This window comes from Thrips palmi, unplaced genomic scaffold, assembly GCF_012932325.1.
Source record: "Thrips palmi isolate BJ-2018 unplaced genomic scaffold, TpBJ-2018v1 HiC_scaffold_2, whole genome shotgun sequence".
In the NCBI taxonomy this organism is placed as follows: Eukaryota; Metazoa; Arthropoda; class Insecta; order Thysanoptera; family Thripidae; genus Thrips; species Thrips palmi.
Genome location: NW_023144629.1, coordinates 6,827,554 through 6,847,418, shown reverse-complemented (window position 1 = coordinate 6,847,418; position 19,865 = coordinate 6,827,554). Strand labels below are relative to the sequence as shown.

Genomic DNA, 19,865 nt, shown 5'->3' with positions numbered 1-19,865 from the left:
GCAAAATTAAGAAAGGCACTTTCGTCTTGAGAATAAAAGAGCAAACTTTTTCTTCATTTCGAAATCAAAGGTCCCCGCTTTCATTCATCCAACTAAATAAACCACGTTCATTCTAGATTCTTTGGTAACTTCGCCAATCGATAAAATCACACGTAACTAACTGCATCACCGGCCGCTAAGACGAATCTTCGCCCATTACGCCGCGTTTCCCCGAATGTCCTGACAGAGATACACAAGTCTATCCGTGTCTAGCATCGATTCTACACCCGTGGTCATCAATAGGAAAGATTTTGTGGGATTTTTTTTATTAAGGCTAAAACAGATGATGGGATGTCTGGGCGCGCTGCCAAACAACCCCCTCCCCTCCCCCACAGTGGAGCGGCGGCTTCTGCTGTTCGCTGGAACGCTAATCGTTATACTTCGCATTCACGCCCTCGGTTTGGTGTGTCACCTCACACCTCTGACTCTGTGTGTGTGTGTGATTCAATCGCGATCATTTCTGGAATGACACGAGCCCTGCGGCGCCAGGCTGGCTGCATCGCCCTCCGCTGCCATCCGCGTGTTCGTTCGGTGCAGTTGGATGTCGCTGCTTCGCTGCTTGGCGCTTCTATTTCGTTCGGTCCGCATTAAAAGCCGCTTAAGCTCTGCCACTTCGGGCTCGGCAGCGCGGCGCTGCTGGAAAAGGCTTTGGCACGCCACTGTCGGACGGACGGACGGACCGGCGGGGAAGTACCTGCCGCCGCTGCAGCTCTCTTATCACGCTGCCTCCCTCGTCAGCCCCGGGCGGCGGACCGCTGCCTCCGAGCGGTGCGCCGCGCTGTCTCTCTCGCACTCACGGCGCCCCGCAGGGCCGCAGGGGTGCGAGAGAGACAGCGCTGTTTGGAGGCAGCTCGCTGGTACGCCCGAGTCGCGCTTCGAGTGTCCCGGGGGCACTGGCCGTCATCTTTCCGCATTCTGATATATGCGGCTCCAAAAGAAATAAGCCGTAAAATCACAAATGCCAATGTTCCCATTGTACACTGATAAAACATTTACACAATTCAAATCTGTCATTAAAAACTTCACAGCAGAAAAGACAGAATAAATAGATTTCCGCAGTTGGCAACAATTTTCTCGGCGTCTGCGCCTTTCGAAAATCGCGAGCTGAAAAAGAGTAGTCGCGCATTGAAACTGCCTCCATTGTTGCTGAGGTTGGATGCTTGGCTTGCTTTTAAAGGCTGCGGTTCTCGTCTCATGTTTTCCTCAATTCTATCCAGCACGACGGTTGGTTTGACAAACTTTAACTGGGGGGGTGCTTTCGGAACGCGGATGACTTTCGGTTGACGAATGAGCGAGCACTGTAAATCGCGAGATCGCGAGATGGACTAGATGGTCATTGTGTTAACTGAATCACTTTTGAAATGTAAAATATCGGTAGGATTCAAAGTTACTAAAAACGGTAAAATTAACGTAATTAACGTTTAAATGACAGATTTCAAATGTTTCACAACCGACCGTGCAATGCGTAAGCATTGGAATTTTTTTTATTAAGGCTAAAACAGATGATGGGATGTCTGGGCGCTGCCAACCCCCTCCCCCCCCCACAGTGGAGCGGCGGCTTCTGCTGTTCGCTGGAACGCTAATCGTTATACTTCGCATTCACGCCCTCGGTTTGGTGTGTCACCTCACACCTCTGACTCTGTGTGTGTGTGTGATTGAATCGCGATCATTTCTGGAATGACACGAGCCCTGCGGCGCCAGGCTGGCTGCCTGGCTGGCTGCCTGGCTGCATCGCCCTCCGCGGCCATCCGCGTGTTCGTTCGGTGCAGTTGGATGTCGCTGCTTGGCGCTTCTATTTCGTTCGGTCCGCATTAAAAGCCGCTTAAGCTCTGCCACTTCGGGCTCGGCAGCGCGGCGCTGCTGGAAAAGGCTTTGGCACGCCACTGTCGGACGGACGGACGGACCGGCGGGGAAGTACCTGCCGCCGCTGCAGCTCTCTTATCACGCTGCCTCCCTCGTCAGCCCCGGGCGGCGGACCGCTGCCTCCGAGCGGTGCGCCGCGCTGTCTCTCTCGCACTCACGGGGCGCCCCGCAGGGCCGCAGGGGTGCGAGAGAGACAGCGCTGTTTGGAGGCAGCTCGCTGGCTTACCCGGCCGCGAGTCGCGCTTCGAGTGTCGCCGGGGGCACTGGCCGTCATCTTTCCGCATTCTGATATATGCGGCAACCGTCCCGCCTCTCTCTCTCTCTCTCTCTCTCTCTCTCTCTCTCTCTCTCTCTCTCTCTCTCTCTCCTCTCTCTCTCTCTCTCTCTCTCGCTCTCTCCCCCTCGCTCTCGCTCCCTCGCTCCTCGGGCGCCATGGCCGAGAGGCGGAATGGTGTGTATTTCGGTGGCCCCTGGTCGAGGGCCCCTGGCTATCGAAGGGGTAGTTCCACTTGTCACCTTGCAGATCGAGAGATCGAAGGCTACCTGCGTCAGGCCGCCGGGTCGTGGGCGATGTCCCGAGCCGGCAAGGGGCTCCGCGAAGCGCTCGCGTATCCGGGAACTAGAACCCACTCGAGGACTGCACTCTATACGTGTCTCACAATGTGAAAAATTTGACTTGTTATACCGTACTTTGCCCCATCGGCTAAAAGTTCGATTTATGTCGTACTAATTACGTAGGTCTCATTTTTGTAGACGGTTAAGGGGATTTCTGAGTCGGTATCGCCTTCGCCGCACGCCCCCCCCCCCCCCACACACACACACACACCGCTCACGTGCGCCGTCCCGGATCCGGGGAAGCACCCCGGCTGCAGCTGCCCGCCGGCACTCGTTCCGTTTTTCCCCGCCTTCTTCTCTTCTTTTTCCGTCATTTTGGGCCGTTTTCGGACGCGATCGCCGGAGCCACCGATCCGCGGCGTGTCCGCGGCCCGCAGCCTTCATTCCGAGAGTCGTTTTCGTCGCTCCGTCTCTCTCGCACTCCTGCGGCGTCCCGTGTGGGTGCGAGGGAGACAGAGCGAGACCCTCGGCATCAGTCTGCTGGCCGTCGGGCCGTCGGCGACGTGAGGTGTGCCAGTGTGTCGCCGAGACCGAGACGATGTACATGACGCAAACGGCAGCGGTAATGACAGCCGCCCATCCGGCCGGCGACAAAAAAAATGGGAAAAATGAACAAATACGCTCTTTGCGCTGCGGAATGGGACCCCAGGCGGTGAGTAGCGGTGAGTCCGCCGTCGGAAAATTGTGACAAGACAAAACACGTGTCTGTTGTTCGGTACAGTCACGCGACAGACAAGAAGCTGGCCGCCCTGACCCAAATACCGTCAAATGGGGTGACTTCGGCACTGTTGCCGAAGTCGCCCCATTTGACGGCGGTACTCAAGTACGCAGTGTGGTGGCTGTCGTGACCCAAACACCGTCAAATGGGGTGACTTCGGCACTGTTGCCGAAGTCGCCCCATTTGACGGCGGTACTCAAGTACGCAGTGTGGTGGCTGTCGTGACCCAAACACCGTCAAATGGGGTGACTTCGACACTGTTGCCGAAGTCGCCCCATTTGACGGCGGTACTCAAGTCCGCAGTGTGGTGGCTGTCCCGGAAAAAGACGCCCGAGTTTCTATCGGCCGCTCTATCCTCGTAATAAGACCCCCCATGACGGGCCGGGCCGCCACTCTGCCGCGCGGTTCACAAGATCGGTTTGTCGCTCCGTCTCTCTCGCGGCCTTACGGAGCGCCCCGTGAGTGCGACAGGGACAGGGCGACGAGTCGCTCGGGCGGCGCGGTGGGTGGGGGAGAGAGAGGGTCCTTCATTGAGGCGGCGCGGCCCGCCGAGTGGCCGGCGTGCTGCGATGCTGCGACCACATCGGCCAGCAGGGCCGCCAGGCCAGGCCGAAGGCCCGGGGCCCCGCGGCCACAGCGTCGCAGCGTCGCAGCGGCCAGTCCTGTGCGTTTGGCCCTCAAAGCGAGTCCAGTGCCTGCCAGTGCCTCCCAGTGCCCCGCTGCTCTATTCCCGTCCAGTGGCTGGTCGACAAGCAAGTCGAGTCGACGACCACGGCGAGGCCGGCCGGCCGACGCACCAGCTCACTCCACGCCGAGGACTAAAACGTTGTGGAGGAACAAAAATTTTCATCTGCCGCTGCCGCCGGTAGTCGAACCGCGGCCGGTGAGGTGGACTAGAGTGGACTGGAGATGAAGCAGTACGTGACAAAGGTCGCCGCCCCCGGCGAGGCGCGCGACGGCCAGGAGCACGGCCAGGACGCCCCGGCGCGCGACGCCGTGCTGCGGTGGGGGCTCGGGGGGCTGTTCGTCCTGCAGGTGAGCTAGAATGTGTGTTGTTGTTTTTGTTGTTGAGAGGGAGAGAGAGGGGGGGTGTGAGTGTGAGACACACGGAGTGACTCACTGATAGCGCCACTGCCAGGGGGCAGATGCCGATCTGGCGAGACACCGGGGGATACGGTGGCCAGTCGGCATAGGCTCTGGAGCTCAAAACACGTGCGGGATTTTGACCACCTCCACCGGTCTTCTGGCCCACTGTTCGAGGGAGGTAGTTTACTGTTGTCGCGGTGTGCTCCCCGAGGTGGCGCTGTCGCTGTCGCTGTACTCGTGCATCCGCACGCTGCAGCTGGAGGTGCGTGAGGCCACGCTGATCGAGCTGCGCGCCCGCCCCCCGCTGGAGCGCTGGCGCCGGCCGGCCTACGACGCCGACCTGGACCTGTGGGGGGCGCCCATGCCGCCGGCGCGCACCTTCGCCGAGGCGCCGCCCTTCCCGCCGACGGGCTCGGCGCCGAGGTCCTCGAGGTCCAAGCGGCGCACGGAGGCCGCGCCGCCCTACAAGCCCACCCACGAGCTGATGGAGGACAACGCGCTGCCCTCCAGCTTCGGCACCACCATCACCCCGAACGGCGCCACCACGGACAAGGGCTCCTGGATCGTGTCCATGTCCAAGATCCCGGTGAGCGACCCGGCCGGCCGTCGGGGACGTGCAGTGTGGCGGCAACGCCCCTCGTAGCCCAGTGTCATCCGAGAGTCGTTTTGTCTCTCTCGCACTCATGGAGCGCTCCGCTGCGCGCGCTGCGCGGCTGCCCACAGGTGGACACGGTGCAGTCCTTCTGCCGCCAGCACTGCCTGCCCGGCTCCAAGGGCGAGGCCGGCGCCATGGGCCCCCCCGGGGTGCGGGGCGTGGAGGGCCCGCGCGGCGAGCGGGGCGACCGCGGCTACCCCGGGGAGCAGGGTCCCAAGGGACCCAAGGGGGACCTGGGCCGCGAAGGTAAGCCGCACGCCACCACACTCATTCCGAGAGTCGTCGCTCTGTCTCTCTCGCACTCATGGGGCGTCCCGTGTCGCTGCGAGAGAGACAGAGCGACGACTCTCGGAACCAGCCGTGGCGCTACTGCCGCGTGTCACGCCACTGTACTGCCGGCCACCGCTTCAGAGATGAGAAAAGTGACCCGCCCCCGACTCGCCGTAAGGCCGTAACCCACCACGCAGTGCAGGTGTCCGTTCCTCGTAAACGGTGGCCACTGAGTGCCGTATGCACTAGGTAGCTCATTTTGAAAATTTCATTTCCTTTCCATGCCGTCGTGCTCTGTGTGGCCCGCAGGCCGCGCGGGGCTGGACGGCAACGACGGCGTCCCCGGGGAGCCCGGCCTGGACGGCGTGCCCGGCAGGAACGGCAACGACGGCTCGCCCGGCACGGACGGCAAGCCCGGCACGGACGGCATCCCCGGCAAGCCCGGCGTCGACGGCAAGGACGGTGCGTCCCAGTTGGCCTCCACCGCACAGTGGCCCGGAAGACCGGTGGAGGCGGTCAAAACCCCGGACGCGTTTTGAGCTCCAGAGTCGCTAAATGAGACTCGAACTGAACGTGTGACCCCACTGCTGGATTGCTCTCCGAACGAGGAATCCATTGATGGGGATACACGCTCGGTTCGAGTCCAAGTGACTGTTTTCCTCTGTGTTCCACAATAAACGCGTGTGTTGATTGGTCCGCAGGTCGGCCCGGCCTGGGAGGCCCTCCGGGGGCGTCGGGGCCGCCCGGGGTGCGAGGTGAGTCCACTCCACTCTCCACGCAAGGACACTGTTAATGCCGTTGCATTAACGCGGTGTGGCGGTCTGGTCCGCAGGGCTGCCCGGGCCGCGAGGGAAGGCGGGCACCAACGGCACCCCGGGGCACCCCGGCACGCCGGGCATCTGCGTGTACCGGTACAAAGTGAACGGCCAGTACGCCAACGCCAGCGAGTTCCTCATCCCGCCCTCCATACCCGGTAACGACGTGCACTGGTAAAACCAAAGCGCAGTCGCTGTCAGGCCTAAACAGTGTGCCCGATGTGCTGCAGGCTCCGGGCTGCTGGCCCCGCAGAGGCCCATCATCGTGGAGGAGGGCAAGAACGTGCGTCTGCGGTGCGCGGCCACGGGGCACCCCATCCCCACCGTGGTCTGGAGCAAGGTGCCCGGCGGCGTCATCCCGCTGGGCTCCTGGCAGGGTGAGGACCAGCACACTCATAGTCGCACAGTGGGCCAGAAGACCAGCGCGGCCGGCCAGAACTCCAGACGCGTTTTGAGCTCCAGAGTCCCATTTAGCGACTCTGGCGCTTGAAGCGCGTCCGGGATTTTGACCACCTCCACCGGTCTTCTGGCCCACGACTCTCGGAATCAGTCACTCTGCGTCGTCCCGGAGCGGACGAGCGGATCCTGCACTGCAGAAGGCTTCAGGAAGAAACGCGCGCAGGATAGAGCACAGCGCAAGCGGATCGCCAAGCCGTTCGCCGCAAGGCGCACTCTAACGGGCATTTCTATTTCTGTCCGTCGCTGCGCCGCGCCGCCGCAGTCAACTACGTCACCAGCCACACACTCAACATCACCAGGATAACGCGCGAGCACATGGGCGAGTACATGTGCATCGCCAGCAACGGCGTCCCGCCCGCCGCCAACCAGACCTTCAGGCTGGAGGTGCACTGTGAGTCCGACCGAAAAGATGAAATGGAGTCGATTTTAGAAATTGTAATAATGTGTCAGTGCGAGGCGCGCTTTGGAAAATGTAAAGTGGTGTCTCTGACGCTGTCTCCTTGTCGCGCGCGTCGCGGGCAGTCTCGCCGTTCATCCACATCCACCAGCAGGTGCTCGGCGTCATCCTGGGCTCCACGGCGCGCCTCGAGTGCGAGGTGGAGGCCTTCCCGGAGCCCGTGCTGTACTGGGAGGGCCCCGGCGGCAGGGCCATCGAGGCCGGCGACAAGTACCGCGTGGACAGCACCGACCCCGACGGCTACAAGGTACTCGCGGTGTACCAGACGCCGCACAGTGGACCTGCCAGAAGACCGGCGGAGGCGGCCAAAACTCTAGACGCGTTTCGAGCTTCAGAGTCGCTAAACAGGACTTGAACCAAACTTGTGACCCCACCAATGGATTCCTCGTTCGGAGAGCAATCCATTGGTGGGGTCACACGTTCGGTTCGAGTCCTATTTATAGTGACTCTGGAGCACGAAACGCGTCTAGAGTTTTGGCCGCCTCCTCCGGTCTTCTGGCCCACTGTGCACTGCCGTCTGGAGACACCAAAACTGCCGAATGTTGCCTGGCCAACACGTGGCGGATGTCCCAGATCACGATGCGGCTCAACGTGACGCGCATGGGTAGCGCGGACTTCGGCCAGTACAAGTGCTACGCCAAGAACAGCATGGGGCTGGTCATCGGCGACTTCCACGTGCACGAGAGGGACCCGCGCCTGGCCACGCCGCCGCCCCTGCAGGTGACGGGAGGGCTGAGGCACTGTGAAATTGGTGAAATGAAAGAGAAAATCGCAGTCGGTTCGAACCGTTTATTTGCTTCGTTCGTTGTGGGCAGGGAGGCCGCGGCGCCGGGGTGTCCTTCGGCAACCAGTCCCCCAAGCTGCAGTCCGAGGAGGACCTGTGCCCGCCGCAGCCCCAGTGCCCCACGTGCCCCGCCAACGGCACGGCGCACGGCGGCCACGTGACCGAGATGCGCTGCAGCAGCGCGGCGCACGACTGGAGCAGGAACCTGCACTCGGACGGCCTGGAGCTGCCCAACGGCACCAAGTGGCTGGGCTACCCCAGCAACAGGACGCTCAGTGAGTACGCGCAGCACTGCACGCAGGACGCAGCAGTGTACCCAGCACTGCACGCAGCACGCCTCCTGCAGCAGAGAAACAGAGGCGAGGGGCGACCCACTGTAAAATTGTGGGTGTCGGTTGCAGACTGCAAGCTGTACGTGGTGGGCAAGGCCGTGTACTTGGTGTACACCAACGAGGCGCTGGGCGCGTGGATGCGCGACCCGATGCCCGTGACGGAGGCGGCCGGCGAGCAGTTCTGGGTGACCAGCCAGCACAACACCCAGGTCCTGTACGAGTACGCCAACAAGACGGCCTTCAGGGAGAGGTCGGGCGCCAAGGAGATCCGGCTGCCACAGCCCTTCGTGGTGAGTGAGCCCCGCCGGGAAGTCGTCGCCAAGGGGTAAACCGTTTTCGAAAATTTTGAACGCCGTTACTTCAAATTTGGTCCGCAGGGCAACTCCCACGTGGTGTACAACGGCAAGTTCTTCTACGCGTCCACCAGCGGCAAGCTGGTGCGGCTGGACCTGCAGAAGGGCGACTGGAAGGAGATGCAGGTGCCGTCGCTGGGCGAGAAGCTGTACAAGGGCAAGTACAACTCGATGGACCTCAACGTGGACGACAACGGCCTGTGGGTCATCTACAGCCTCAAGGACTCCAACAACACCGTCGTCATGAAGGTAGCCTCCGTCGCCGCGCCCGCCCTCACTGTTGTTCCACCAAGTGACGTCATATCCGTCAGAATGTGAATTCGTTTTGAATACGACGCCACATTCACATTCAAAGTCAAACAAACGTGACAAAATTCACGAATATGACGTCATATCGGCTGAATAACAACAACAAAACAACAGTGCGGTCGCTGCAAGTGCATTGTTTGTTGAGTACAGATGGACGCGTTCAGCCCGGACCTGAACGCGCAGTACGCCTGGAACATCAGCATCAACAACCACCTCGTGGGCGAGATGTTCATCGTCTGCGGGGTGCTGTACGTGGTGGACAGCGCCGAGGACAACAACTCCAACATCAGGTGGGTGCCCGTGGGTGCACGCCGCCAGTGGGGTGGTGGGTGGAGGCAAGGCTTGAGGGGAGCAGGCTCGGACTGGCTCCCAAGAGGCCCCAGCGGATAAGACCGCAAAAGGCCCCCGATCATCATTATGTTTTTACCCTTCATGACCAACTTTGTGAGGCTACCGCTCCCAAACTATTTGCGGTCAATATCCCTCCCGATACAGGGCATGAAAGAGTAGAGTCTTAAGAATACTAGGGCGTCGAGGGAAGCCTTTTACGGCAACTAGATTGGACACAGTGGCCGCCCAAAGTCAGCAAAATCAGCAAATTTCAGAGATTCGACCACTTTTTGACCAACTTGGTCGGAAAATCGTTGCGGTCAAAGCCAAAATCGTTGTGGTCAACGTCTTCCCGATACAGGGCATGAAAGAGTAGGGTCTTAAGAATACTAGGACGTTGAGGGAGGCCTTTTACGGCGACTAGATTGGACACAGTGGCCACCCAAAGTCAGCAAAATCAGCAAATTTCCGAGATTCGACCACTTTTTGACCAACTTGGTCGGAAAATCGTTGCGGTCAAAGCCAAAATCGTTGTGGTCAACGTCTTCCCGATACAGGGCATGAAAGAGTAGGGTCTTAAGAATACTAGGACGTTGAGGGAGGCCTTTTACGGCGACTAGATTGGACACAGTGGCCACCCAAAGTCAGCAAAATCAGCAAATTTCCGAGATTCGACCACTTTTTGACCAACTTGGTCGGAAAATCGTTGCGGTCAAAGCCAAAATCGTTGTGGTCAACGTCTTCCCGATACAGGGCATGAAAGAGTAGGGTCTTAAGAATACTAGGACGTTGAGGGAGGCCTTTTACGGCGACTAGATTGGACACAGTGGCCACCCAAAGTCAGCAAAATCAGCAAATTTCCGAGATTCGACCACTTTTTGACCAACTTGGTCGGAAAATCGTTGCGGTCAAAGCCTAAATCGTTGTGGTCAACGTCTTCTCGATACAGGGCATGAAACAGTAGGGTCTTAAGAATACTATGGCGTCGAGGGACGCTGTTGGCCGCTCTAGATCGGACGCATTGGCTGCCCAAATTCAGCAAAAACGTGTACTTTCGGAGATTCGATCGCTTTTTGACCTACTTTGTGGCGTTACTGGCCCTGGATTCCGGAGTCTGGATCCACCCTCACTGCTCGCTGCCCGGCTGCGCTTCACCGGCCTGCTTCCCGGTTCCAGGTTCGCCCTCGACCTGTACCGCAACATGGTCCTCAAGGACGTGGAGCTGTCCTTCACCAACCCCTTCGGCAACACCACCATGCTGGGCTACAACCACCGCCACAAGGCAAGTAGCAGAGCGTGCCGCGTCCCCGGCCGCAGGAACCTCCCTATGCTCCTCTCTCTCGCACTCTTAGGGCGCTCCGTAGGCGTGCGAGAGAGAGGAGCGACTGCCGGATGGGCTGGATCGATGCGCTAACGACGTGCAGGGGATCGGAAAGGCCGGAGAACACAAACTAATCTCGGCGTGGCCGTGCAATGCGTCCGCAGGAGCTGTTCTCGTGGGACAAGGGCAACCAGCTCACCTACCCCGTGCGCTACCACGAGATCGACGACGACAAGGCCGGCAAGGAGGACAAGGGCGAGCCGGAGGCCAGCGCGCGCGTCGAGACGGGGGTGGACGTCCTGGACTCCAACTAGCGCACGCACCTCGTCACAGCAGCGCCGTGTTCTCGGCCTCGTCGTCGTCGTCCAGGTCGTCGTCGTCCAGGTCGTCCCACAGGTCCATGAGCGTGCTGGCGGCGCGGCCGTCGGCGCCCCGCGCGTCCGCCACGGCGGCGTCCTCGACGTCCTCGGCGTGCAGGTCGCTCATCACCTGCTGCAGCGACGCGGACCGACTGCCGGCGGAACCGGACGCGTCGATGTTGAGCAGACTGGCGGACGGGGTTGCCGCCGTCGAGGTGGACGCCCTCGGCGACGAGCAGGGCGCCGACGCGCCGGAAGGGCCCGCCACCGCCAGCTGCTCCGCGTCACTGGAAAAGGCGAGGACGCCGTCGATCAAACATCCACTGCGCACGTCGAACCGCAAGGCGACGACCGCCTACCCGTCATCGTCCTTGAAGAGCGACACGCAGATGAGGCGGGAGGGCACGTCCCGCGGCGACGGCCGGTTCCCCAACAACTGCGCCATCAGCATGTTGAGCTCCTCGCGGCCCACGTACAGCGGCCGGCCCGCCGCGTCCTGCTGCAGCACCGACGACCGGCGCCGCCTGCGCGCCGCGGCCGCGGCCGTGGCCACGCCGCCGGGGTCCTCGAACTCGGAGTACAGGTTGCAGCCCAGCTCCGTGTTGCCGCCGGGCCCCGCGTCCCTGGCCGGACTCGTGAACTGCCCCCCGGCGGGGAAGTGCAGCACCTGCAACAGTGGAGTGGTTCCGGTGACTGCCGCCAGAGCGCGCCGCCGGCCGGCCGACCGCCGACGCCGCCCTCACCTGCACCACGGTGTCCACCTCCCTGCCGCCGCCGTCCATGATCCGCATCGTCCCCGGCGGCTCGCACCCTGCGCACACCAACAAGGTCACGGCCACGTCTCGGGGTACTAGCTTCGCACAGTGGGCCAGAAGACCGGTGCAGGCGGCCAAATCTCTAGACGCGTTTTGAGCTCCAGAGTCACTCGGACCGAACGTGACACCCACCAATGGATAGCTCTCCCAATGAGGGTGGGTGTCACATGTTCGGTCTGAGTCCCATTCAGTGACTCTGGAGCTCAGAACGCGTCCGAGGATTAAACCGCCGCCACTGGTCTTCTGGCCCACTGTGCCTCGGCAACCCTACCGACCTGGCGGCACGGGGCCGTCCTTGGGCACCAGGAGGCGGCCGTGCATGTCCTGCAGGCCGTGCTTGAGGTACAGCGACACCCTCACGGCCAGGCCCTGCAGGTAGTTGAGCACGCCGTAGCGCACGGCCTGCAGCTCCCCGGACGGCATGCGCGAGTAGAACTGTGGAGGGAGCGAAGCGGAGGTTGAGCGGGTTGCCTACCTCGGACTCCTCGGGCGCCCGAAGCGCCTGCGAACCTCAGATAGGCAGCCCGTGGCACAGCGAGCCGAAGCGGGTTGCCTACCTCGGACTCGTCGGGCGCCCGAAGCGCCTGCGAACCTCGGATAGGCAACCCGCCGGCACTGCTGTTCGACGGGCCGGCCTACTGACTCACGTCAGGCGCTAAAAAGAACTTCAACTCTTTGATGATGACTACTTTCCCCCAGCCGTGTATGTACTTTGTATTTTTCTAAATAAAAACATGGAAACGGACGCCGACTGTGTACTGACCGCCAGCAGCCCTTGCCGCGCCTGCTCCGCCTCGGCCGCCACGCCCGGCACGTGCTCGCCCATGTACTCGATGTGGTTGAGCGTGGCCTGCAGCAGCTCGCCGGGCGAGTCGGCGCGCAGGGCCTGCTGCTTCACCGCCATGGTCATGAGGTCCCACATCTTGGACATGGAGTCGTCGTCCAGGCGCATGATGGAGGCGTGCGCCAGGTCGCGGAAGAAGGTGCGCAGCGCCGCCACGTGGCCGAGGGGCTGCGGCACGAGGAGCTCCACCATGAAGCGGTCGTGCAGCAGCAGCCGGCAGATGTCCAGCAGCACTGCGGCAGCAGCAGAGAAGAGTAAGACGTCGGCCACCACCATCAAGGGCCCCATCCTCTCCAGCAGACGCGGATCTAGTTCTAGGTCTAGTTCCGGGGGCAGCAGGTCTAGTATCTGGGTTACTGGGCCTAGTTCCTGGGGTGCTAGGTGCAGTACCTGGGGTACTCGATGGGCCGCCTGGAAGGTAGGCAAAAAGCACTGCTGTGCCACTGTAAGTTGACCGCGGTTCACCCGCTTGCTGCTTCCCCTCACATCAGGGCGCGCGATCCGGAAAGGCCACAGAAAATGCGTGAGTGCGAGAGAAAGGGGCGGGGGTGGGTAGGTCGGCGTATTGATTGTCAATCCAGCCCGATGCTGACACACTGTTCTCTGACACGGCAGTGCCATGGCAGTGCAGTGCACGCGTGCTGGCACTGACAAATGACAATGCAATCGTGTTTTTTTTTTGTATTTTCTACCGAAACCTCTGCGTGGATCGATGAGGCCAAAGGAACCTCAGTGTGGGTACCACCGCGGGGAAAGCCTGGCTTCTTTCACACCTTGATGCATGCAAGGCAGTTTGAATGTAATTTTGGCGCCACGTATCAAGATCGCGTTTTTATGTCGGGGGTGTAAAGCAGCGGCACAAACGCGTCCACATTCCACACCCCGCCGGTTCTCGACTGTTTCGTGTGCTTTGGGATGCGTTTCCGAGCGTGGGATCTCGCCGCCGGGCGTCTTCGTCCAGTCTTCCTCCGCACACTGATTCCGAGAGTCGTCTTCGTCGCTCTGTCTCTCTCGCACTCGTGGGGTGTCCCGTTTCGGTGCGAGAGAGACAGAGACAGCCTGCCGCTCCGCTCCTCACCCTTGTCCGCCTTCTCCTGCGGCACGCGCTGGGCCTGCAGCCGCTGCTCCAGGATGTACACCATCTCGCCGCCCAGGTTGAGCAGGAGCATGGGCAGGGTGCGTTCGTTCGCCATGCCATGTCCGCTCGGCGTCCAGCGCCGCGTCTTCGTCGTGGAGCCCGCGCTGTGCGTCGTCAGCGCGGCGAGGTGGACGCGGTGCGGCGGTGCGCGGCAGCCCCCACGACGCCGACGTGCCTCATGGCCGCGCCGCGGCCGCACTCACACTGACGGCGTCCTCGGCCCTGCCTCGGCCTCGCACTTGTCCGGCCCGTGGCGCCGTGGCGCCGCGGCGGAAGCACCCTTCTGGTGGCGGCCTGTCCGGGCCTGTCCCACCCCCACCCCTTCCACGCCCGCCTGGCCCTGCCCCTCACCGGCGTGCGCCAGCCCCGCCGCACTGGCCAACAAGCATTGGGGCTGCCTTCCCTCTCTCTCTCCCTCCCACGCTCGCGCACCGGCACTGTGTGAAGGACAAGGATGGCGAGAGGCGAGGCCGGCGAGGCCTCCCCCACGCAGGGGCCGTTTGTTTGGTCCCCGTCGCCATGGAGACGGCCCGTTGCTGCCCGTTGCCGAGACCGGAGCGGTTCGGTTCGACGGTCTAGAGGTGCCCTGCCCAGGTAGCGGAGCTCCAAAGGGATGAGTTTTCCTTGCGGTCACTCTACGCCGAGCTTTCGACGGAACCAGGTCGGTTGGGCGAGGCTAGGCGAGACAGCCGACTGAGAGTGGTTTCTCGCTGTCTCCCTTATGGAGAGCCCCATGAGTGCGACACAGAGCGACGAAACGACTTTGCTAAACCACTAGGTTCTCTCGCTGGGGTGCCACTGTGGGGCCAAGCGGCCCAGTACCAGCAGCTTGGTACTTCTGGCTTTGGGATTGTATGGTTGACCATGCATCAAATGCTCAACATATCACACCACTCCTCCATCCTCACCCATGACTAAGAAAAGCAGTGTAGGGCTTGTCAGTCTGTGTGTTTGTGTAAGAGAGGGAGGGGAAAAGCGATAAATACAGCTTCTTTTCTCTCACTTTATTGAAATTTTGTTTCAAAATAACATTTTCCCACTTGCACTTGGTTGATCCCATTACATTGCAAATCAAAAACTTTTTCAATTTTTGAAATTTTCCCTGAATACATTATTATAGAGCAGTTCCAGACTACATCATGCACTGGAGCACCCTGTTCCATCTAACTTAAAAAATACAAGATGAAAACAAACATAAAACAAACCCGGCAGTTTTAAATTCAAACTACACAATTCATCATGCACTGTAGGAAGAAAAGAATCTAAAAAAGTTGACAAAACAAGTTTTAAACAAAATGCCATCTTAAGAGGGAAAGCTAAGCTGAAATTAACAAATTATTATGCTCTTTTGTACTCTAGTTAACAGTCGTATAAAGCCCAGTACAGGCAGTTGAAATCTTTATCATGGAAGCATTATTATCACTATACATCACAGACGAGTATTATTGAGTTTTTCTCTACAGAATGAAGCAAATTGTTCTTTATGAGAGTCCTTGATGAATGTAACAAATCCTGCAGGGACAAAAAAGGAGAAAAAAAAACAAACACAAAACATGAACACTTATTTTAAATTAAAAATAAAACAAGAGGTAAAATAATTAAGACGTTACCGACCTTTTAAACATGTGTGAAGACTGGGATGACTGAATACGCTGCTCAAAGTGGCAATGAGCTGAGGATAATTTGAATGCCTAGAGTACTCCTTGACAGCAGCGTTGAATATTTGCAACTGATCATGTGTCAGACTTCTCTTCACCTGAAGAATACAGTAGTCAACAAATTAGGGTACTCTGAACGTTTTCTTTGAATTGTTGGAGTTATTTCACACTGACAACAATACAACTCACCATTTTTAGGTATTCAAGCATGCGCTCTTTTCTGGACAGCACAGGTGGTGCAGAGGCCAAACTAGATGTGGATGAATAGCCGCTGTCATTCTTTCAATTGAGGAAAGTAAAAATTTCAAAAAAGAGAAATCGATAGATGAAAAAGTTCAGAAACAAAGCAAATATGATATTTTGTGCACTAATGTTTACCTGCTCATAATCTAACTTGACACCCATGACTTTTAACTTCCTACGCTTGGAATCTGGAGGACGTTCCTCATTCTCCGCGCGTACGGGAGTATCAGCCTGGTTGGTGCAATCTTTCAATGTGACAGCAGGACTGTCTTCGGTGGTCAGAGCCACAGAATTAAAATCAATCACCTGCAACATTTACAAGACATTAAGAACAAACGAATAAGCTGAGCAGCACTTCAATACAAATGAAGTCCTCTTTGCTGCAATCACCTGCACAGTCTCCTCCAAGGCTCCAAACATACTCTTGGAACCATTATTTTTCTTCTGTGTTGAGCTGCAACCTTGCTGGGAGTACGAAGACATTGAACTGGAGGGAGTGCTAAGACTCTGGCTCCAATTGAAATTCCCATGCCTTTGAGGTTCAGAGGGTGCCTTGCTGTTGCTGAACCACTTGGAGGTGGAGTCAAAGCTGGCAGGGACCGCCCTGCTTGGTCCAGCAGGCTCAGAGGACGCCTCTCCCCAAGCCACAGACATGTCCTTCTTTGAAGGTTGCGGAAGCTGTGTACATTGCAGAAAGATATAAAATTAAAGAATAATTTGTTTTTTAACCTGTTGATACAGAAAAATTTTGATATTACATACCTGTTGTTTGGCATTCTTGAAGAATTGACAAAGACCTCGAGTAACAGCTCCAAACTGATTTGGAGTCTCTATGTATGGTCGCAACCAGGCAGACATTTGCTGTTTAATTGATGGACCAGCAAATCGATTATCACAAAATAAGACAGCTCCATAATCATGCCGATGGCGAATAACTCTACCAATAGCCTGGTTAACAGCTCGTGTTGCTTCAAGCTGGTACCAACTTTGACCAGTCACCTAGAAAAACAAGGTTATCGTTATGAGAAAAAGTCAGAACAGCCAGTTTAGGCTGCTTCTAGAAGCTGATCTCACGCACCTTTTTCTTATTCCTGTCCAGGTAATCTTTTTTCATAATAACACGTGGATCAAAAGCTGGAGGGTAGGGTAAGCCTGTAAGTATCACAGCCCTTCCGTTTTGATCAGCAAAATCTAGACCCTCAGAAACCTAAACAATGTACCAAATAAGACAATAGAATAAACTTTCGAATGCAGTGCACATTTAAAGAGGACCGGTAACAGATGTGCATAGAGTATAAATAATTGTTACCTTTCCACGGCAGACTGCCAAGAAACAGGCTCCCTTGGATCCTGGCTGAGCAATTCGTGAGTAGTAGGCATTCATAACATCCTTTAGATCCCTTTTGCCTTGTGGTTCTACAAAGATTTCCTGTTAAATAGGAAATAGAACAAATCAGTCAAACTTTTGCACCCTGGAAGAGCTGGGGCCTACTTCAATGTAAAGTCATTAGTTTTTTTTCTTATGAGGGTACCTTTGCTGCAAATATTTGATTCCAGATGCCAGTAATTTCCCAAGACTCTTTACATTGATTCAACACACTGTATGAAGGGAAGAATACCAGCAAACCTTCAGGTATAATTCGTGCAAAATTGACAATTGTCCTTCCCAGCGAACTTAAGTAAGAACTATTGGATCTATGAACAGAATTTATGATACCATCTCAAATTAAATCATAATCAGACCAAGCAATATCTGAACATGAAAGCCATTAACTTAGTTACCGATTTTGAAAGGACGAATTCAGTGGTTCATTGTCCGGACCACAGCTTACTACACTGACAAATACCTAAAAAAGGAAAAATTGGAACATACATATCTACCGATTAAAAGTCAACATTTACAAAACAATATATCTCTCACCTGATCTCTGGTGATGACATGCTTATTTTCCAGAGTTATATTAATTGGGATACCCAATTCAGAAATCAGTGGAGGCAGAGGAGACAAAGTACCACTTGTCACAATTATAGAGTGAACTCCCAAATTCAATAGGCCTTTCATACCATATCCAGGATTGAAGCACCAGAAATTAACAACTTTCCCACCTGGTTTAGTGTCGTCTTTAGTAGTATTCCAGGAATTTTTCTTGTAGGTGGGCTTTGGTTTCTCAAGAGCAACAAACACTTTATAACATTCTTTCACAGAATTTATATGGTCTTGACAGGTCTTCTTTTCAAAATGATAAACTGTTTTGAAGAAATTAGCAAGTTTTTCTAAGTTTCCACCAGTTTTCTGAAAGGGACCAGCACCTTGACTGCTTTTCAAGGCATTCAGATACTGAACAATTAGCTCCACAAGTGTTGCATAAAGATTGTATGTATCAAATGATACATTAGCTTTGTTGAGTAACTCAAAAATATACTCTCCAGGAAATGAAGATTCTGTATTTGTTTTTTGAGTCAGTGGAATTTCATCAATCGCTTTCTCCAATTTTAACAGCATTTCCTTAAGCATCATCAAATCATGTTCACTGAAGTCTCTCTTTTTCTCAGAATCGTCATTAAAGTCCATAATGGGATTTTCAGAAACAATCTTCATTACCTGAAAAATGTAAAACCATTTTTGAGACTGCGCCAACTGTAAAAGTAAAAGTGTAAAATATTCTTAGAAGCTGAAGCACTTACTTCCGTCACTTCCCCAATACATAAGGCAACATCTGTGTTACAGAGACTGAAAGATGCAGAATCTTCACAAATTTTCTCCACATTGTGACCTTCATCTAAAATTACAATGCTATTCTGTAAAGGAAAACAACAAGCAGTGTTTTAAAATTTTAAAAGTGCATATTATTTTAAAACACTTCACAGGGACTGAGTACACACATTCATATCCACATCTTGCTGTCTGCGAGTGCGAGGGTCCAACAAATAGTTGTAGGGCATGAAGACAATATCAGCAGCCTGCTTAAGTTCTCGAGACATATAGTATGGACAAACCCTGGTTGCAGCGCTAACTTTGATCAAATCTTCAATATCCATTACACCTGCTTCAGTGAAGGCAGGATCATCTCTCCTTCTTTCAACATTTCTGTGCAAGTAGCATGCACGGTTAGCCAGTAGAGTTTGACACATTGCTGTCTGAAAAGCAGAAATGGACATTTTAGTCATTGAATTAAGCCCGAAATGTAACAGAGCCACCCCATTTAGTTTTACCTTTATAGCAGTATTTTCTTCTTTTGATACGTCAGGGTGAGTGCATAACTGATCCCTTGAGCCAATAACTGCCATTCGCATGTGAGCGTAACTGGTGCGCTTCATTTCAGATATAGCTTGAGTGAGTTGTGAATGGGTACGAGATGAATAAATTATTTTAGGACTAAATCTTCCTGAAATTTACAATAAGAGATGAATTAGAAAGAAAAATATTACTGAAGCTAAAGCCATGTTCAGATGTAAAACAACCAACCCCATGACATGGGTTGATTTCCTTCTGCGCCAGCAACACTGTTCAGACTGTCTTTTAATTCATCTAAGAAAGGATTGTCTTCCATTGTCATGCGCATGGCTTGATTTTGGGCCTTCTTCACATTTAACCATGCTAGCGATGCACACAATAAGCTCAAAGTTTTACCAGTCCCAGTAGGAGATTCCAACATGCCATGGGCTCCCTGATGAAAAAGATTCAGTCAGACAAAAGGTGAAAACAAACTGGTTTTTGAACTTTGGGAAAGAAAAGGCTTACCGATTGAAGACAATCTATTACTTTTTCCATGTAAGCGCGCTGAACGTCGTAAGGCTCAAATGGAAATTGCACAGGGATGTTCCTTATCATTACCTCAGGCATCTTGGAAGTGAGATGTTATTATGTTTGACAGAGGAATAAGAAACCTAGATCAACAAATCAAGTCAACGGTTTAAGCATAAATGGGTCAATCGTTTCATGGCTCAAAATTTGGTTAAAAAAAGAGAATGGCTAAAAGTGGTGTGAAAACGACATGAGGTTTATTCAGACTCAAACAGTACCAAGTGAAATAACAACATAGCACAAAGACGTGTGAAACGAGTAAGGTTAGAACCCCTCTCACACGTAAGGCTTAACTTACCAAAATTGGCACAGTTCGACAACAACTTTCAGAGGGAACAAAATCACTGTAAGCCAAGGTCAATGAAATCGAAGCCAGATCGACGAGACAAGAACAAATAGAGCATTTACGAATGAAAACATTGTCTGCCTTCCTGACGTTTTCACCTTTTCCCATCCATCCCTTCCCCGCTTCTCTTTTCCCGCTCTCAAGAACGATGCTCATTTATTGGCAAACTTGTCAACGAAGGCGCGAAAATTCAATTGCAAGTGGGAACTGTGCTCATGGGAAAGGACTTTGGCCGTCTTGTCTAGCCACAT

At 55.3% G+C, this 19,865-nt stretch overlaps 4 protein-coding genes across 4 annotated transcripts; 1 reads left to right on the top strand and 3 right to left on the bottom strand.

Annotated features, from left to right (window-relative positions):
- Positions 1–4,682: 4,682 nt before the first annotated feature.
- LOC117647448 lies at positions 4,683–10,829 on the top strand. The gene is made up of 15 exons (XM_034389193.1): positions 4,683–4,907; positions 5,045–5,222; positions 5,556–5,708; positions 5,948–6,001; positions 6,079–6,219; positions 6,292–6,438; positions 6,783–6,911; positions 7,043–7,224; positions 7,551–7,697; positions 7,793–8,036; positions 8,163–8,383; positions 8,471–8,695; positions 8,906–9,045; positions 10,262–10,367; positions 10,571–10,829. Exons 1-15 carry the CDS (start codon positions 4,683–4,685, stop codon positions 10,718–10,720), a joined length of 2,442 nt encoding a protein of 813 aa, XP_034245084.1. The 3' UTR covers positions 10,721–10,829.
- Positions 10,734–11,245, bottom strand: LOC117647483. The gene is made up of 2 exons (XM_034389238.1): positions 11,125–11,245; positions 10,734–11,052 (listed from the first exon to the last, which is right to left on the bottom strand). The coding sequence occupies exons 1-2, from the start codon at positions 11,214–11,216 to the stop codon at positions 10,734–10,736; spliced, it is 411 nt and encodes a 136-aa protein (XP_034245129.1). The 5' UTR covers positions 11,217–11,245.
- Positions 11,246–11,306: 61 nt separating this feature from the next.
- On the bottom strand, positions 11,307–13,683 carry LOC117647447 (protein OSCP1; the record flags this gene model as incomplete). Its single annotated transcript, XM_034389192.1, has 5 exons — positions 13,503–13,683; positions 12,344–12,657; positions 11,856–12,015; positions 11,509–11,576; positions 11,307–11,432 (listed from the first exon to the last, which is right to left on the bottom strand). Coding segments are annotated over exons 1-5 (783 nt in total), but the record flags the coding sequence as incomplete, so codon positions are not given.
- Positions 13,684–14,551: 868 nt separating this feature from the next.
- On the bottom strand, positions 14,552–19,760 carry LOC117646885 (regulator of telomere elongation helicase 1 homolog). The gene is made up of 17 exons (XM_034388189.1): positions 19,567–19,760; positions 19,206–19,351; positions 18,930–19,131; positions 18,677–18,849; positions 18,347–18,601; positions 18,149–18,262; positions 17,385–18,065; positions 17,246–17,310; positions 16,996–17,158; positions 16,773–16,892; positions 16,542–16,670; positions 16,226–16,462; positions 15,854–16,141; positions 15,599–15,769; positions 15,410–15,499; positions 15,177–15,318; positions 14,552–15,074 (listed from the first exon to the last, which is right to left on the bottom strand). Exons 2-17 carry the CDS (start codon positions 19,305–19,307, stop codon positions 14,992–14,994), a joined length of 3,015 nt encoding a protein of 1,004 aa, XP_034244080.1. The 5' UTR covers positions 19,308–19,351; positions 19,567–19,760; the 3' UTR covers positions 14,552–14,991.
- Positions 19,761–19,865: the final 105 nt, after the last annotated feature.

Bases quoted from the DNA above. Each gene is read 5' to 3' on its own strand.
- LOC117647448 (XM_034389193.1), top strand. From the start codon at position 4,683: ATGCCGCCGGCGCGCACCTTCGCCGAGGCGCCGCCCTTCCCGCCGACG. The intron at 6,002-6,078 runs GTGAGTCCACTC...TCTGGTCCGCAG, and splicing joins GGGGCCGCCCGGGGTGCGAG to GGCTGCCCGGGCCGCGAGGG. The intron at 6,220-6,291 runs GTAACGACGTGC...GATGTGCTGCAG, and splicing joins CATCCCGCCCTCCATACCCG to GCTCCGGGCTGCTGGCCCCG.
- LOC117647483 (XM_034389238.1), bottom strand. From the start codon at position 11,216: ATGCTGATGGCGCAGTTGTTGGGGAACCGGCCGTCGCCGCGGGACGTG. The intron at 11,053-11,124 runs GTAGGCGGTCGT...CGCCTTTTCCAG, and splicing joins CTCTTCAAGGACGATGACGG to TGACGCGGAGCAGCTGGCGG.
- LOC117646885 (XM_034388189.1), bottom strand. From the start codon at position 19,307: ATGCCTGAGGTAATGATAAGGAACATCCCTGTGCAATTTCCATTTGAG. The intron at 18,602-18,676 runs GTAAAACTAAAT...TCTGCTTTTCAG, and splicing joins AAGAAAATACTGCTATAAAG to ACAGCAATGTGTCAAACTCT. The intron at 16,463-16,541 runs GTGCGTGAGATC...TTGTTTTTCTAG, and splicing joins TGGACAGGAATAAGAAAAAG to GTGACTGGTCAAAGTTGGTA.